At 39.4% G+C, this 18,630-nt stretch overlaps 1 protein-coding gene across 2 annotated transcripts; it reads left to right on the forward strand.

Annotated features, from left to right (window-relative positions):
• Positions 1 to 531: 531 nt before the first annotated feature.
• Positions 532 to 17,621, forward strand: LOC136714451 (volume-regulated anion channel subunit LRRC8D). Of its 2 annotated transcripts, none has more exons than XM_066691961.1 (2): positions 532 to 1,487; positions 10,408 to 17,621. In XM_066691961.1, the coding sequence occupies exon 2, from the start codon at positions 10,410 to 10,412 to the stop codon at positions 12,891 to 12,893; it is 2,484 nt and encodes an 827-aa protein (XP_066548058.1). In that variant the 5' UTR covers positions 532 to 1,487; positions 10,408 to 10,409; the 3' UTR covers positions 12,894 to 17,621. The 2 variants fall into 2 exon arrangements, with proteins under 2 accessions (XP_066548058.1, XP_066548059.1); XM_066691962.1 differs by lacking the exon at positions 532 to 1,487 and adding an exon at positions 7,244 to 7,576.
• The last annotated feature ends 1,009 nt before the right edge of the window (positions 17,622 to 18,630 follow it).

An 18,630-nucleotide genomic window follows, 5' to 3' on the forward strand; every position in this document is an offset into this window, starting at 1 on the left:
ATAAATATATTATCATTATTTTACTTGCAGGGTATAAATTCAAACACATGCACAAATAAACTATATATATACATATACAAGATATTACTGCTTGAATTCCTAAAGTAAACAGTATTAATTTAATTGAGATTTTTTTATTATTAAAAACTAGGTGCATATACTTATAAAATGAAACTCAGTCATCTGTAGTAAGTTAAAAATTGAAAGAACACTGTTGAATTGTATTTGCTGACATTGTGTAGCTGACATTAGTAAGATCCAAAGGTCCTCTGTTGGCAGATGCATTGCTGTGAGTGAAGATGAAAGTTCAACCACAGTTGCACACATGTCCTAAAGCGACTTACACTTCAGTCTCTCCAGAATGTTGTTAGAGGTCTGTAAAGCTTTGCATTTGTTTTATTTGTTCATGTTGGGATCATTTAAATTCGATTTTCCACAACTGATATGCTCATCACTGTTTTTTGCATATGAGATGTTTTTGCCCTTATCCATCATGATCTCTGAACAAGGTGTCTATTTTCATGCCCTTCTCCCTTTTTTTTTTTTTTGTATGCTAAACTTTAGCAACGCCCACTTAACTTCCCTTTTAAACAGTGTCAAAACCCAGCACCTTAAGGCACCTTTCTTCAAGACTGCACCTGTAGGCTAGTGAAATTCCCCTTGACGAGACCTGTCACAGGGAGTTCACCTCCAAAATGGTCAAGGACAGCACGATTTTCGCTTCCCCACCCCTTCCATGAAAGCAAGAACAAGAACTGCTGCCAACGTGTTTTGAGAACTGGTCCAGACTGGTTAGCTGGCCGTATCAGACGCACATTCAAGAGGGCTGATTCACGCCGCGATCTCTATCCAAATGAAAAATTAAACCCAGTTTCACTGCTTTTTTTGTTTTGTTTTTCCCACACCGCTGGAAGCACGAAGCGCTTGTGCGGTTGGATGCAACAGATCCAGCCCGTCTTCCACACACATGACCGGGACGCCTCTCCAGCACGTTGCCTGCTCGTAGGAAACCCGGCAGACATGTCGGCAGCTGCCAGCCAAAACCGGAATATGGGCTCGACCCTCTGGAGTATCACAACTCGGCAGATGCTGTGATCCTACACGCCACAACCGCAGACTTCAACCAGATCTCTCTCTCTCTCGGTAATAATTACCAAGACGCATCGGGGGCTGCGGTGTCACCCGGGCTGCTGCCGAGATCGATGCAGACCCGGCTAACGCGACGCGACACTGGATCCGCTGCTGTCACAATGGCGTGCATGCTTCTGCAGTAAAACAAAATCACCCCCAAAATGACGATGTTGCGATCGGTTACTTTGTATCTGCCATGCAAGCCATCTCGGTGCTTTGTTTTGCCAGCAGTGAGCCGCCAGTGTGTGTCTGCGTTACTGTAGCAGGAGGACTTGCCGTTGGACCGGCGATAGGCTTTCTGTGCCCAAACAAACGGAGAGCTGGCACATGTCATCTCTGCAGTCCTCACTGAGACAGTAAGTATACAGTTTTGTGTTTGGGCAGGCTCAGGAGTCCTCGATGCATATTTTCATGATACTACAGCTGATTGAAGGGTTATTGCTATGCGGCTCTGCTCAGACGAAATATTGCAGCTGCCGCAGCGTGGCTTCACAGTTGGTTCAAATAGGAGGTTGCATAACGCCAGAAACGTCCTGTGCGCCCTGCTCATACCACACACACACTGCTTTTTTGGGGAAAATAGACATGTATTTGTACCATAACCTGCATTGGAACTCAGCCCAATCAAAAGGCCACTGAGCACAAAGGGTTGTGTGCCTCCTGTGCAGACGTCTTGCATAATCGTCCAAAAAAAGTTCAGTTCAAGCGCCTTCTTTTGGGGTCATAGTTTTCTTCGGCAAAATAAAAAGTCTTGACTGGTTACCACTAAGAACAATATTCTAGTGCTTGGTCTTTTTTTTTTCCATCTCGCAAATTGTGAATAGTCAACTGATCAACAAGCCTGCCCTTCTTGTCACCAAAAATAACCTATAAGCCCTTTACAAACCGAGCTTGTAGGCATACTGTGGACACTGCAGTGCTTTTAAATGTCTCTCATGGAAACTGTAAGTAGTCCTGGATTAAGGTGCTTGCTAATAAAATAATGACAACACAGAATGAAATCTGAATCTGTAATGTTTTTGTTGTTGCTACATGAATCAGATTTTGATATATAATGTAATAATTCAAAATTGTGTATTGTTATTCATGCTCTGTGTTGCTCAGTGGAAGGGAATCTTGTATAAGTATACCTTTCTGAAATAAACAGTGCTGGGGGAGGATGGTGAAATCTCAAAACTAGTAATTCCCTTTGTATGTGGAGGCCTGGTGGGATGCATACATGTCAGGACAGCTCAGTGGGGCCCAGTAACCCGTTTTCCCTCTCCTGAAGTTACTGCACACATAGTTGGTGGTTTGTTTTGAATGGGCGCAGGAGGACTCGATACAGGGAGAGTGACCGGGTCAGGGTGGAATCGGAGAGTACCGTTCCCTCCTTTTCTCAATATGAGCTTCACAGTACAAAAAGATTTACAGTAACCAATATGCAGTCGTAGTCTATGAAAATAAAATGTTGCCGGCTCAGCTAAGCCCTGCCTTTTCCATAAGGAACGCCTCCGGGAATGTTGTTGTGGGAGCTGTGAATGCCAAAATGTGTGTCTTGACAGGCCGCTAATTGGGAGCCTTTTCATATGTAAACAGAAGAACAAACCCTAATCATTAAGCCATTCAGGGCTGATGGATAGCCAGTTACGTAACAGAATTAGAGTAGAAAGGATGGTTTTTATTTTTGTACTTGTCACGTGTCTGTAATTGGTTTTGTAATGCAACCAAAAAATATTAGGCCTCCACACTCAAGAATTTGAATGGAAGACATAGTAGTGACATGACACACGTGTTTTGTTGTCATGACAAGAAATTGACTAAACGTTGCTTGAGTGCTGGCTCTGTTACTGGATGCAAGTTTTGTCATGTCTTTGGCACAGTTTATGTTGACAAATGGCCTTGTAGTGCTGGAGCTCATGGCCTACTTTCTTAAAATGATCCAGATTGGGGTTAAGTGGGGCAACAGGATGTAGGTAATTGCCTTTGTGAGGCTTATGTGAGACATAAGAGGTTATGAACTAAGCTGCATAAACAGACAATGTTTTCCCCATATTATGAAATTGAGTGGCACAGCAGGAAACGGAGGGGTGTGGGTCCAGGCAGCCCCTATACAATGCCCCTGGAACAGTCTCGCCACACTGTGAGATGCCCTGAAGAGAGACCAGCTTATCTCACAGTAATTGAAACCGTAGGGTCGATTATTGTGAGAGAGGCTGGTGTCTCTTCAGGAGTTATGATGCAGCATTTCTCTGGCTAACTAGCAAAAGCATCGAAGCAGTCACTAAGGCCACTTTATCTATTCAGTGAAATTTAAAAACTGTCCTTTGCTGTACTGCGGTCACAGTACCTGAACTGAATCATTGTTATTTCTCTTTCACAATTCCTGCATTTTTTCACAATCGGATGTTGGAATATATCCCATCGATATAGAAATGGTTTGAAAAAGGCGTCTGTGTTTAACAGTTTGATATTTGTAGTTAATATCAACTTACAGTGTTCTTTTGTAACGCAAATCTGCTGTATTCATTGAAAAAAAAGTCAAGTGGAAGACAATTGTGTCTTTGAGCTGAACAGGAAGCTTTTTTCCACAATGAAAGTGCTGATCGTGGCTCGTTTCAAGTTCTCGGCGAAATTGCATTTTCCCACATGCTTATGACTGTCTTTACTGTGCAGTAATTTGGAAATAATTTACCAAAAGCTGTTGCTGCTCAAAATCGTCATGTAATATGCTGATGATTGTCAACCTCACCCTTTTGTAACTTTATTGCAAACAGTCCTATTCAGGTTTGAACAAAAATAAAGAACAAAATGACAGATTCACTTTTAAGTCATCTGCTTTTTCAGTGGGACAGGATAGTACAGGTTTAAGTTTAGCCTTAACACAGTTTCTATTTGAAAATACGGAAAATTAAACCGTTTTTATTAGTATACTTGCATTAAAAGATGTTGTATATTTTTCAGGTTTCTGCCATTCTTCTCCTCTACGAAAAGCTTTACATCTACAGAACTTTGCATTTCGTAGGGAAATAATGTGTTGTTCTCACTGTATCACTTATGTGGTGTCATGGTTTGTCGTTGGCTGGTCAAGTCCTCTGTTGACCTGAGGACATGGTGCACCATTTTACCACAGCGGGAGGTATAGTTCTGTTTACACCTCAGTACATAGGGAATGGATCAGTTAACCAGTATGCACTTATGTGATGGAAAAAAATTTGAAGAAACTTCCCAGAAAGAATGAATGTATATGATCATTAGTTTTACAAATGACATTTTGTTTCTTCTTCTTCTTTTTATAAATAAGATGCATCTCCTGGAAATTCTGGCGTGTATGCAAAAATAGTTTGTAGGAAAGATTCAGTCTTTTTAAAGGCAGAAATACGGTGAAGGGAATAGATGACAACCTCCAGCACAGAAACAGGACCTTCGATTATTTTAATGACACTGTGAAATATTTATAACTGAGCTTCAGGCATCTGCGTCACATTTAGAAATTCCTTCACTCAACGTCTCATGCTGTTGTACCATCTAAGAGTTTGTTTCTGCCCCATCAATCCTGGATTGTTTTCTTGAAACAATAATGCTCACATCCAAAACGATTTCAGTATTTAAAGAAGAGGCTCAAATGCACAGATTTCATTTTGAACATCAGCTGGTCTTAGAATTGCAAAAGGCATCTATATACTGCTTAATAAATACCATGTAATATTAATCTTTTAATAATGATGTATTTACACTCTCTGGGCCTCTGTTTACAGATGAAGTGTTCCGCTAAAAGGTTTGCGGTTTATCCTGACATTGTTACAGCCATGTTTATTAATTACAGTTTGTTTAAGTCAGAGGAGCTTATGTAAGGAGGATCACAGAGATGTTAGGAAGTATTGCTGCAAACACACAGGACTGCATGCCAGTAACCTCAATGTACTTTCTGGAGACGACAACATCCCATAATGAAATGCACGGACACAGCCTGCAGTGGCTGCATGGTATAGACTTGTATGATTTACATGGAGAAGCAGATGTTGTTTTAATTACACATTGTAAAGTCTGGTGTGCATTAAGGCTTAAATATGCAATTTATTTGTTGTTCGTGAGCTGCAAATGCTGCCTGTGTGCTTCATTAGCTTGAGTGTTTGTTGTTTTTCCCTAACATTATTTAGATATTCAGAGCTGCATGCTGTGACATTTTATATTGCACCAAAAAAGGTTCATTACCAGTGTCTGGTTACAAAGATACAAATTGCATAGTCTGTTGTGAAAGCAAAACACAAAATAATATAAGCCTTTTTTGTTGTTTGTTTGTAGTTTTGAGTGTGGAAACCCAGACCAGCTGTTGGATTTTCCTTCTAATTTTAAAATATTTACACAACTTAATGTTCCCTCTATTAGGAATGGATAGGTCTGTTTGTATAGTGGGCAGTGTGGTAAAACTGCTCTGTAGCATTGATTTACTTGAATCACTGCATTAATAATAGTTTGTTCAGTTGATTTCTAGATTTACTGCTGTGTGGTCAGTGTTAAGCAATAATTCCACTCTGATAGTTAGTCGGCACAACTATTTTTTTTTTTAATCCCATGTAATTAAATATGATGAGTCAAAGAATTAGCTAAACCTTTAAGAAATATAAACATTATTCCATTAAGTTTACAACTATGAGTGTTTTCCATCACAGCAGCATCTACTTTTTAACTCCCAGTGCCCATTTTCTCTCTGTTTTTCCCCCCTTCTTTCCTTTGTGTGAAACATGATGTAGTTAAAGTCTCATCTACTTGAAATTGGAACAGGATGTGGAATTTCCTTTGTCACTGTGGCTTCGATCCAGTTTCTTTTTTGTCTCTCTGTGCTTCTTGTTTTATTATCTCCTTAACCAGAGTTACTGAACATAATCGTATCTTTTAGTATTTTCTTCTGAAATTAATTGAATTCACTCTGTGTACCCTGGGTGTTTTGTAGTTGGAGTAAACTATTCTCACAATTGCAAATGGACTGGTTCTTCAGGCCGGAGGCAGAAGATCTGATTGTTTTCTGCTGGTGCAGTAGGTAATATATCAGGAGAGAAGAGAACATTGATAATGGAGATCTAGCAGAGGAAACAATCCATAACACAAAGTGAAAAGGGTAATAGGGAACTGCATTTTGTGTTTCCATGTTACTTCTAATTTCCCTGGCATGTCAGTTGGCGTAATTAAATAGCGTATAGCTGTATGACACTTGGTCGCAGTGCTGATAGGGATTTATTGCATATCAATGCTGGGCGTCTTGAACACCATGTCTCTTTAAACCTACATGCCGGTTCATACTAGTCAGTGGTTAATGTAATGAGCACAGACACAGATGTTCCTGTTTTATACGAAACGACAAAACTGTAGGGCTTGGGGAGGAAGGACGCAAATGAAACTTTGGAAGCACACATGCTTGAAATGCATGTTGTGTTCACATCTTCTGCTGATGCTACTACTATCTTTATTATCTTTTCATTTTGTATAATTATTATTAATAGTCAGTAACTGCCAGTTGAATGTTGAAATCTAGATTTTTATGACTACTTGTTTACAGGTTATGCAACTCAATTCCCAGTGTTCAGTTAAGCTACGCTCCATTTCTCACCAATGTCTAACTTTAAACTGGCTTGCCACTTCTAAATTATAAAAGGACTTTGTGATTAAAACAAAACTCTTACATGATAATTAGTTAGTTAGTCACAACATCCGTAGTATTCGGGGATTGTATAGATATTAATCAATAAGTGCAATATGACCAATTAAACCTCAGCTGCATTTGGAAATATTTGGTTTTCCATTTGAACAAGTGTGTGTGCTTTGTGAACCCCAAAATGGAGACTTCTCTACATTCTTGGGGTGGACACTGCAAGATCTTGATTGTAACCTTCCCAATGTCTGGATTTCAAAATATGAATGTGTGGGAAAAGGCTGGCTTGATCCTTTATCACCTTGTTATTTTGATGACTGTAGTACACACTGTTCTTGAGTATTGGATGAAGAAACATAATTAGATATGTCGAAAGAGCTTGTCAACGGCTTTCATTACTTAGGCAGGGTTTAGAAATAGTAGCAGGATGTTGTAAGTCCTTACAGCCACAGACAAGTTATGTAAGGGTGGTATAGTGAAGAAGATCAGTTGAGTATATATACCAACAACACCAATCTTTTATGTGGATTTAGAATATTATTATTATTATTATTTTTAAGAGGGGGGTTACTTTTATACAGCTGATATATCTGTAGATGAAAAAGGCCAAGGCCTACAAGTTGTAAGTGGCTTTAAATGTTGCTGAGCACAGATGTTTACAGTTACTTTTGTAACGTTAGATAAGGCTAATTATATGCTGGAATATAATGGTATGGAGGGTTCTCTGGGTCAAAAAGCACTGTTGGTGTTATAAATTTTACTAAGCGCTTGGGAGCAGAAATTACCACATCAGTTCTTACAGAAGTTCATGGCTCGGTAAGACTTCTTAATTATGCTAGATATAATAGCATCCATGCCAGAAGTTTTGTTTCTAAATTTGCAGGAATAAAAGGGAGATAAAATCAATATATGTGTCAATATCCATTCTGTATTTCCCTGGTATAAGGCTAACCGTAAAATTGCATTTGTTTCAAGTCACAGTATGTTTTAATTCTCATCTATGCTAGTACATCTTTAGTGCTATGCAAACGCTTTTTCGGAATTGCATCATTCTCTTTTAAGGTTTAGGCTGTTAAATTTAGCTGTACAATGGACAAAATAAGGTCAGTGGGGTAAGCTACAGTCTAGCATTACATAGCTAGCAGATTCTGTGATCGAAACAGTTTAGTAATTAAAAGCCTTAACATATGTGTTTTTCCACAGAATTAAAAGTCTTAAAAATAAAGGATATGTAGTAGATATTGCTTTATAATCATTGAGAATGATGTGAGCATGTTAATTTAAGAACATACACACAAAAAACAAGTCCTGAAGGATCAATAGCTCCCTCTGTGCTCTGAATCAATAGAGATTATAATGTGTCAGGGCACAGACAGGACACAACAAGACAAAGTGTCTTCTGTTTGCGTAAATAAATTTGTGTCAATAGTTTTAAAATGGGAGATGCCATTGTTGGCTTTTGAAATTGATTTTTCAAGTTAATAAATATCTGTGTTTAAACAACTTTCAACTTGTATTCCACATGGCTTCAAATAAACTAGACATGTTTTATTTTGTAGAATAAAAAAAATATTATGATAATAACAATAACCATAATTATAGCTGCGAGCAGAAATTATCAGTTGCCTAACAGGCATGGCATAGCAGACAACACAAATATAGATATGTGTCAGTTGGGCAGTCCCATATTTTTGTCACATTGTATGATACACAATAGAGCAGTACAAATAGAAAGTGGAAACAAGATCTTGGGACCTTGGGGAAATTTGGTGGCAGTAGCCATTTTGGCACCACCACACACCGGATGGGTTTGGAGCCAGAGCCACAATAGCTGCCACCACCAGGTTTGCCCAAGGTCCTAAAGACCAGAGATTCCCATTAGGAACATAATCACAAAGAGCAAAGCTGAAATTTGATTGATTCCACTCTACCCAGATTGAAAATCGCATCACGTGATCAAGAAAAACAATAAAATCCAAGTATATTTGCAGTGATGAAAAGTAAATAATAGTACTTCGTAACCAGAATTAATAATGATAATAAGAAAACGAACAACAACTTATCATTCCGGTTATCGGAATAGTGCTTTTTTTTCTTTCAACAACTAGATAACTATTGTTTTTATTTAAGTGCATCTTGAGGTTGGAGTATTGATTCACCAGCACTTAAACTAATCCTCAAGTCAATGAACATAGAAAAATCAATCGGACTTTCCAAGTGTAGAACCTTCAGAAAGTTTGCATCTTCTCTGAATCACAACCTAATTCCACCTGGCTGCAGAGAACACATGTGCAGATGTCTCCAGGAAAAGCATATTTGTTCTGTTGCTTGCGGGTGTTTTTCTGTGTTTGAACTTGAATTTAGTATTTCAATTTAATCTCCTCATGCAGTAAACTTTTGTCTTCTCTTGCATATGAATCCCACCCTTCCTCTTGTAATACAATGAGTATTTTTTTGTCCTAGCTGTTCTCTCTGCAGATCTTAAGCATTTCCAATATAAAAGGTTCGTCTGTTGTAAATGATCTGAATGCAAAGGACTCGGTTACAGGAAAGTATTGTGAAGCATCCAGGACTTTGTAAAATGATATGCACACCCTGTTGTTGACCATGTGCTTTCAGGGAAATGTAACACAAAGTGCATGTGCAGATATTATAAAACAATATCTTTGGCCATAAACTTCTCCCTTATGGCATGGTAATTTGTTTTCCATGATAATAACGTAGCACTGTACGATTTAATCTAATATGCTCTGGATCCTCTGGGGGCATGAGAGGATATGCAGAGTGCTCAACACACACACTCATCTGCCTTCACTCTCCGAAGCCCCAGTGTTCAGTGCTGTGATGAGCTAAACAAAGACAGTGATCCTTGCAACTTGATCTTTTTCTTTTACGTTTATCATGAGGGAGATTGAAAGGATCATGGATAAGATGGTGAAAGACACTGGAGGGGAAAGAAAAGTCGATGGTTGTGTAAAGGACTCCCCAACATTTTTTGTTGTTATTGCTTATATGTTATTGAATGTGATGTCACATAGACTAGGACTGGAACAGTGTTGGGATTGGAAACTCTGGAGATTTATAGGCCAGGATTGAAAAAATAAATGGGAGCAACTGAGAAACGGCATCAGTGTTCCAGTTCTATTCTATGTGACTTCACAGTCCATTTAACACCAACCAAGAATGTGTACAATTGAACAGTCCCTTACAGTTGCAATTGGTGGTCATCATGGGCAGACTGGGACCACAAAATGGTCCTGGACTTTTACCCAGGGAGGTGATGGCTGGTGAAGACTGCGCTCCGTGGATGGTGGGGCGTTGCCGAAGTGTGGTTCTGGGTGCTGACGAAGTGTGGTCCGCGGGGGGGTTTGTGTTGGTGATGTGCGGTCCAGTTATCTATACAGGGCGACCGGCCCACATGGGAATCGACCGGCCCACCGAACTAAAAAATGGACTGGCCCCGCTGGCATTTGCCAGCATTGCCCGATGGCTAGTCTGCCTATGGAGGTCATCACTATAACCTCATAACTATGACATTTCACTAGCTGTTTTCCGGCACTCTGTTGGGGTTTGAAGCTCCACTGGTGTCTTTAGATGGTTAAAGGCAACATTCTGCATATCTCATCCTCTCTTTTCTTTTTTTGCAGGAATGTTCACCCTCACCGAAGTAGCTTCTCTCAACGATATCCAGCCGACCTACCGCATACTGAAACCATGGTGGGATGTGTTTATGGACTATCTCGGTGTGGTCATGTTGATGGTGTCCATATTTGCTGGGACAATGCAGCTAACCAAAGACCAAGTTGTTTGCCTTCCCGTTTTGCAGTCCAGTGGAGAATCCAGGTCACTGCCGGCAGATACAGGTGCAGACAGTGGAGGGGTTGGCAAGCAGCTCACATTAACCACTGAAGAGTTACCTGCTGTAGATGCGAAGAAAATGTTCAGCCAGCCCGAGCCTACAGGCCTCAAGACGAACTTAGACTTTCAGCAGTATGTCTTTGTCAACCAGATGTGCTACCACGTGGCCTTGCCCTGGTACTCCAAGTACTTTCCATACCTAGCTCTTATTCACACCATTGTACTCATGGTCAGCAGCAACTTCTGGTTCAAATATCCAAAGACTAGTTCTAAAATTGAGCATTTTGTGTCTATTCTGGGGAAGTGTTTTGAGTCCCCGTGGACCACCAAGGCGCTGTCTGAGACGGCCTGCGAGGACTCGGAGGAAAATAAGCAGAGACTAACAGGTGCCGCCTCTCTGCCGAAGCACGTCTCCACCAGCAGTGACGAAGGATGCCCCAGCCCAACCACCCCGATGCTGACCAAAACAGGCGTCAAGTTCTCTGCTGAGAAGCCCGTCATTGAAGTGCCGAGCATGACCATCCTGGACAAGAAGGACGGGGAACAGGCCAAAGCCCTCTTTGAGAAGGTTAGGAAATTCCGTGCCCACGTGGAAGACAGTGACCTCATCTATAAGCTCTATGTTGCTCAGACCATAATTAAAACCTTTAAGTTCATTCTGATCTTGTGTTACACTTCAAATTTTGTTGCTAAAATCAATTTCAACCATGTGTGCATACCAGATGTTCCACACCTAACTGGGTACACTGAGTTCGAGTGTACTCATAACATGGCCTACATGCTGAGGAAGCTGCTCATTAGCTACATTGCTCTCATTAGTGTGTATGGCCTTGTGTGCTTATACACTCTATTTTGGCTGTTCAGACGACCCCTGAAGGAATATTCCTTTGAGAAGGTACGTGAAGAGAGCAGCTTCAGCGACATTCCAGATGTAAAGAACGATTTTGCTTTCCTTTTGCACATGGTCGACCAGTATGATCAGTTGTACTCCAAACGGTTTGGGGTCTTCCTCTCTGAAGTGAGTGAGAACAAGCTGAGAGAGATCAGTCTGAACCACGAGTGGACCTATGAGAAATTGCGACAGCACGTCACTCGCAACGCTCAGGACAAACTGGAGCTCCACCTGTTCATGCTCTCCGGGGTCCCGGACGTTGTCTTCGACCTCACGGACCTGGAGATCCTAAAGCTGGAGCTGATTCCTGAGGCCAGGCTGACGGCTAAGATCTCCCAAATGACAAACCTCCAGGAGCTGCATTTCTATCACTGTCCTGCCAAAGTTGAGCAGACGGCTTTCAGTTTTCTCCGTGACCACCTCCGGTGCCTTCATGTCAAGTTTACAGACGTTGCCGAGATCCCTTCCTGGGTGTATTTACTGAGAAACCTGAGGGAGCTATACTTGGTCGGAAATCTTAACTCTGAGAACAACAAGATGATTGGCTTAGAGTCTCTCCGAGACCTGAGGCATCTCAAAATTCTGCATCTTAAGAGTAACCTTGCCAAGATCCCAACAAACATCACAGATCTATCACCGCATTTAACCAAACTGGTCGTGCACAATGATGGTACAAAACTACTCGTACTTAACAGCCTAAAGAAGATGATGAACTTAGGTGAGCTGGAGCTACAAAATTGTGAGCTTGAGAGAATCCCTCACGCCATCTTTAGTCTAACCAATCTGCAGGGGCTAGACCTGAAATCCAATAACATTCGCACAATAGAAGAAGTCATAAGTTTCCAGCATCTTAAGAGGTTAACGTGCCTCAAACTCTGGCATAACAAAATCATCAGCATCCCTTTATCCATTAGTCATGTCAAAAACATAGAATGGCTCTACTTTTCACACAACAAGCTGGAAACCTTGCCCACCCCCCTTTTCACTCTCCAGAAACTGAGATACCTAGATGTTAGTCACAACTCCATTGCGATCATCCCACCCGAAATAGGCTTTCTACAAAACCTCCAGCATTTCGCTTGCACTGCAAACAAGGTGGAGGCCATGCCTAAGCAGCTGTTCAAATGCACAAAGCTCAAGACCTTACTTCTGGGTCACAACTGCTTAACCATAATCCCTGAGAAAATCGGCCAGTTAGTGCAGCTCACACAACTGGAACTGAAGGGGAATTGCTTAGATCGCCTCCCACCACAGCTGGGACAGTGTCAACTACTCCGAAAAAACGGCCTCATTGTTGAAGACCATCTTTTTGACACTCTGCCTCTGGAAGTTAAAGAAATTATTAATCAGGAGTCCAATGTTACCTTTGGAAATGGCATTTAGGTGTACAATTGCCAGAGCAAAATGTTCTCTCTTGTCTTTGTTGTTGTTGTCTTAGCAGCTGGCTCGGTTCATTAGCGAATGCACTTGTGTGATCGTAATGCATGTAGAGGTGGTCAAAGTTCACGTCTCTTAAGCTGCTGGTCAGGTTTTGACGGGAACGGAACCTCAGATGGAGGCTTGGTGGTGGGATTTTTTTCATTTTACTTAATTGCTAGCGTAAAGTACAGACAACATAGCCCTCAAGGGTTAAGTTACTCCAGCTGCTGGGTGGATTGTAATTAACACAATGTGGCCTGTCTCACTTCTGATAACCGTGCTGCGGTATATGAAACGACACAGTCGACTTTCTCAAAGGAAGTAGCAGATGTTTAGAAATCCAGAGACAACCCATAGGTACTTTTTTTTTTGTACAGTTAAAATCTATATTTTTTTATTTTACTTTGTTCTCTCGCTATGAGCACCCAATGCAAAGCTTGGTTTTAATAGTCATTGCTGAGATGGATTATTTTACAATAGTCTTATTTTAAACTTGTTTGTTTTTTCATTCTTCTTCATCTTGCCTGATAAAAGCTAAAGCACCTGGACTGAAACGGTCTGTTCTATCGAATTAGTACATTAACATGTTGTAGCTTGTGCGGGTGACATTGACCTTGAGGCATTTTGGAACTGGGGGAACAAATGCACAGGGGCACAATGGAAGAACAATAAACAACATAATTAACTGAGCTTTAAAACCACATAAAAACTGCAGAGAAAATGGTTTGTGGGGGAAGTCAAAACAAAATGTCGAATGGAAACTTTCAAAGTGCTTCCCTGGATTGTTCCTGGGCCTCTTTTCTGCACTCTGCTTCGATAAGCTCCAGCATGAGTTTTTATACACTGTGTCTATCTTCCACACTATGTATATAAAGGCTGTGTAAGAAGTAGCTAAATCTATTAACTTTGATATCTTACAGTTCCAGGTCCAAATGTGATCCCCTTTATTTGTTAATGTTAAGAGCAAAGCTAGTACAGGATCCCCAGATACAGGTTACACTTCCAAACTGCTTTTCCACAGCAAAACAGACTTTTTAAAGAAGCGCCTGGAGGGTTTTCATCTGTCTAAAAACCCCCATAGCTCTTTGCTTTGATGTTATTCCCCAGTACGTATACACTGTGCTGAGAACCAAAGATCTTTGATTCCAAATACATTGAATTTATTAGCATTTGTCTGAAATAGTGAAACATGTAAACTATTAAGATTGAAAAATGGCACCAGAGAATGTTAGTTTACTCTGTTTTCTCCTTCAATGCGTTTGTGAACCCAAAACAACTACTCATTAAAGTTTCTTCATTTTAAGGCATTGAACTTTAGATGTGATTTTTAATTTCTCCGTCATAAAATGCGTAGTGCTCTGTATGATGCAATTTTTTCCTTTACTATTCAGTTCTGCCAACCATTATAGGTGTAAAAAACCATCCAGAGTCAAGCTGTTGGTTTTGTCAGCTTTAGTTTTTTCGATAGAAGAAAGTTGTATTGGGACAAAACCATTAATTACATATGCAAGAAAATATACTTTTATTTTAATCAAACTTTAAGTTGCTGATTTGAACAAACCATCAAGGTATATACATCTTTCAAGTTGAAACGAGCCAATTTACAACAGTAGATATTAAATATGCTTATTGAGCTAAACATTAATTACCCTTTTTTGTTTGTTTAGTTTTTTCTGCCCCATCCAAGTAAATGCTATTCAGTGGTATAATGTCTGAAGATTAATTCCCATTTTATAAATAAAATATAAACATGCTATGTCTGATAGAGGTTTGGGTAACAAGAATACTTGTTGCCATTGTGTTCAGAAGCTTTGATGTTGTGAAGCAATTGAAGCACAGGTTCATGAGACGTCACTTCTTATTTTTGAAGCAACTGTTCACTCTGAAAGTTTGGTTGGACTCAGATGAACTTTTCTTTTTCAGTCAACACTACTGTGTAAAGACCACAGCAAGACCAGAATATAAGATTGTATTCCACATTACCTTATCCAGAAGGTTTAGGAAATTAACCATCATCCAAAATCAACAAAGACATGTTATATTGTATCAAATTCCAAACTTGATTTATTCAAACTGCGATAAAGGTCTTTGTTAAATGAAATGGCCCACTTTTACTCAACGTTTGCAAGAAATAAATGATAAAAATTGACTGCAAAATAACCCTCTTCTCTAAGTGCATAAACATGCAGTAACAGGCCAAGGTGATTTAATTCACAGCCGATTTGAAACATTGTTTTATTTTAAGGTCTGGCAGAAGAAATAGTTCAGTGTCATTCCATCCCCTTCATAGACTGGGTTGCATGCCTGATCTTGACAAAAGCAACCTGACATTGTTTAGTCTGTGATTTGTGTTTTTAATATATTATTTCCTCTTTGAGCAAGTTAATTAACAAAGTCTTAAATTATTGTTTTCATTTTGTTTCCATTATTATTGTGTTTTAAGTGGCTTTTGTATGAATATATGTGGCAATCTTTAAGAAACGTAAAGTTTTTCTGTACAACGTTTTCAGGATGCATGTCTCTGCTTATGTTATGGATGATATAATATCCATCAGGTTGCTTCAGGATTTGTAGGAGCATCAAGTTGTGATGCTGTAGCCTTTTCCATCTGTTGGGTGTGGTTTTAAGGGCAGGATTTGTGTCCTTCGGTGTCCTTCTGTAGAGTAGCCCAGGTGTGGCTATCAGGATTGCAGCATGGCCCACGTCTGTCGCCCGCCTGGCTTAGACAGTACCGTTGTAGCTAGTACGCAGCTCCGTACTAACAGTGCAAGTCACCGTTGGTGTTCATTTTAATTTCATTCATTTTATTTACTTCATATCGTTGTTGTGTTAAAACTAATAATAATTGAAGCAGTGTGGCTCTGAGCTTCTCCTCCGCCACCGAAACTCTCCCCATCAGAGGCCCGATCCCGCCCGGGACTTGGTCTGATCCTCATGGCGAGGCTCAGGGGCCACAGGGACCGGGGGCTCTGACTGCGGGTCTGTGGGGTGAGCTCAGCCCGCCGCGCCTCTCTCCCTGGGTCGAGCTCTCCTGTGGTGGCCGCAAATCTCAGCGAGTCGCGGTAATTGTCGCGCAGGTGCTCAATCAGGGCAGGGAGGGTCCCGCACTGATGACATCAGCTCGGAAAGACGGCGTGTAGTTTCCTGACGCAACATTTTCATTAAATACGGAGTGAGTGACGTCATGGCCAACAGCACTGAGGCCCGGTTAGTTTGCGTGTGAAGGGAACGGTGATGGCACTTCGTGCCCTGTTTGAAAAGCTACACGGGGAACATGTCTCGCATGTCTCTTTTAGGTTATTATTTTGCCATTCCATCTACTTTATTTAAATACACTTTAAACTAAACTTTTCCAACTTTATAAAAGTAGATGTAAAGTAAAAGTAAAAGTTTGTTTTATATGTGATTTCTGTTGGATCTTGCATTGTTGTTTCGTCTCGGCTAAAGAGTGTTTCCCACGTTTGCTTTTGGGTTTGTTCCCATACAGATTGACTGTGCTGCAGTTGGGCTGTAAAGGCAGAGCTGGTTAAAGGGGTTTGAAGTAACGGGTGGGTGACAGTGCTATTCAGATTACAGCTATATACCTTGTGATTTTATATATATATATATATATAATATATATATATGTGTATATATATATATATATATATGTGTATATATATATATTTTTTTTTTTCCAAAACTGCAATGGCTGAGGAAACATACAATGTTTTCAATAATGGCATGTCATCCATAGTCAGTATACAGTTACTACAAATTGGATCTACTTATAGAGAAGTTAATACTTAGACTTTATACCTTTTTGTGTCTGCATTATGAAGTTTTGCTTTCAGCCCACACTTGTACGGGTTACATATAGTCCACAAAACAAGAAAACAGAATTAGCATTTGATAAGTTGTAAGAACCAAAAAATGTGGTACATCATAAATAAGTGGTAGCATGCCATATATTATTACTGTTTTAATGGCCATTGTTTTTCTAATTGTTTTAAATTATTTTAATTTAATTTTATATCAGATTTCCAACTTTGTACTGGAATGCTTGAGTCATGGTAAGATTTGATGTTTCTTTAAAAGTGAACTCTTTTGTTAAGGAACAACTATGGCATAAAACAAATGGTTGTTGTGCTTGGGAGGTCCATGTGTACAACATGTATTGTAATTATTTAATGATTTAAATCAGTTAACTTTCACGTATATGACATGTATCAGCACAGTTCTGATCTAATTAGTCTCTTATGCATATGTATTTCAACCAAATTGGACTAATTCGTCACCAAAAATAACTGTATTTTCTTTGTTTGAGACGCACCAAATATATTTTAATGTTTTTGTATATCTCATTCCATTTGTCATATTTATATTGTTTTGAAATTAAACCATCGTATTCTGAGGGACAAAACTGTAATGTGTATGTTCTGCTTGGAACATAACTCACCAGATGTTACTAGCAACATGTATCAATGCCCGCATTGTACACAATGTACGCAACACAACTGACTCCACTGCAGCTCCTCTTATAGTCAGAATAATTGAAATTGGCAGTAAACTGGAATGTAACATCAGTAAATACTGCAATAATCAAAAATAAAATCAATCCATTGGTTCTTACTCACTCTATCTGGATATTTCTAAGTGCTGTATATTATTGGCAAGATCATTTTTTTGAAGAATAAATACAATTAAATGAAATATGCTTGAGTTCTGTGATCTGTTCTAGATAGCAACCATCTGCATTCAGCAAATATGGATAAAAGGAAGCATGTACTCTTCATATTCTCTTTCTGTTTTAATATTGTTGAGTCTATTGTCTGTCTTGCAATGATCATCTATAAGGAGGTTATCAAAAAGATAGCTTTTAAGAAAATGTGTTGCAATTGACTAAATGAGGAGAGTTTTAGCAGCAGGGTGCTACAATATTTAGTTTATATTTAACTTGTTCGTCTTAATTTATATGTATAATTTATATTGATAAGTTTTCTTGTTTAACCTTTTTGCATGCATATTTATATAAATAAATAAATAAATAAATGACTTTCACCTCTGCCAGGAAAGCTGCATTTTAAAACCCTGTTTCTTTTAAATGTAGATATTATGATTGCAGTTTCTGTAAAACATTATGAGCCATTATGTGGAAAGGAGAATGCATGATTACTTTGTCAAGCACGGCTCCCCAAGGCCACACAGCTGTCAAAGAAAAAAACAAAACCCAATGTGTTTTGATTGCTTGGGGCAATATCGCAATTCCTGCAGGAGCCTAACAAAGTTTACTTCTGTGTTTGCAGTACTACTATGCATAATGTATAACATTAAACAATATTTTGGTACCATGAGTGACACTCCCACTCCCAGGTAAGGCTTGTCCTTTTCTGAATGCCAGAGCTCCCCCCTATGGACAAAGATGGCGAATTCTATAAAACAAATACTGTATCATGGTTTATTATGAATTGAGTTCCAAACATGTCTATTCATTATGTATTTGACATATAATGTAAATACATGCTCTTGCACATCTGTATTTTTGCATGAGATAAAGATTACATTCGTACTGTATGTGAAAACCCTCATAGTACTTAAAGTACTGAGAAATGCAATGTTTTACTTATTGAATTACATGATTATAGTTTGCACTGTTCGAATACACCACACACATATTTAAAACAAAAGTTTCTTTTAAATGTATTACTTTTAAAGTTATTAC

This window comes from Amia ocellicauda, chromosome 19 (assembly GCF_036373705.1).
Source record: "Amia ocellicauda isolate fAmiCal2 chromosome 19, fAmiCal2.hap1, whole genome shotgun sequence".
NCBI classification, from domain to species: domain Eukaryota; kingdom Metazoa; phylum Chordata; class Actinopteri; order Amiiformes; family Amiidae; genus Amia; species Amia ocellicauda.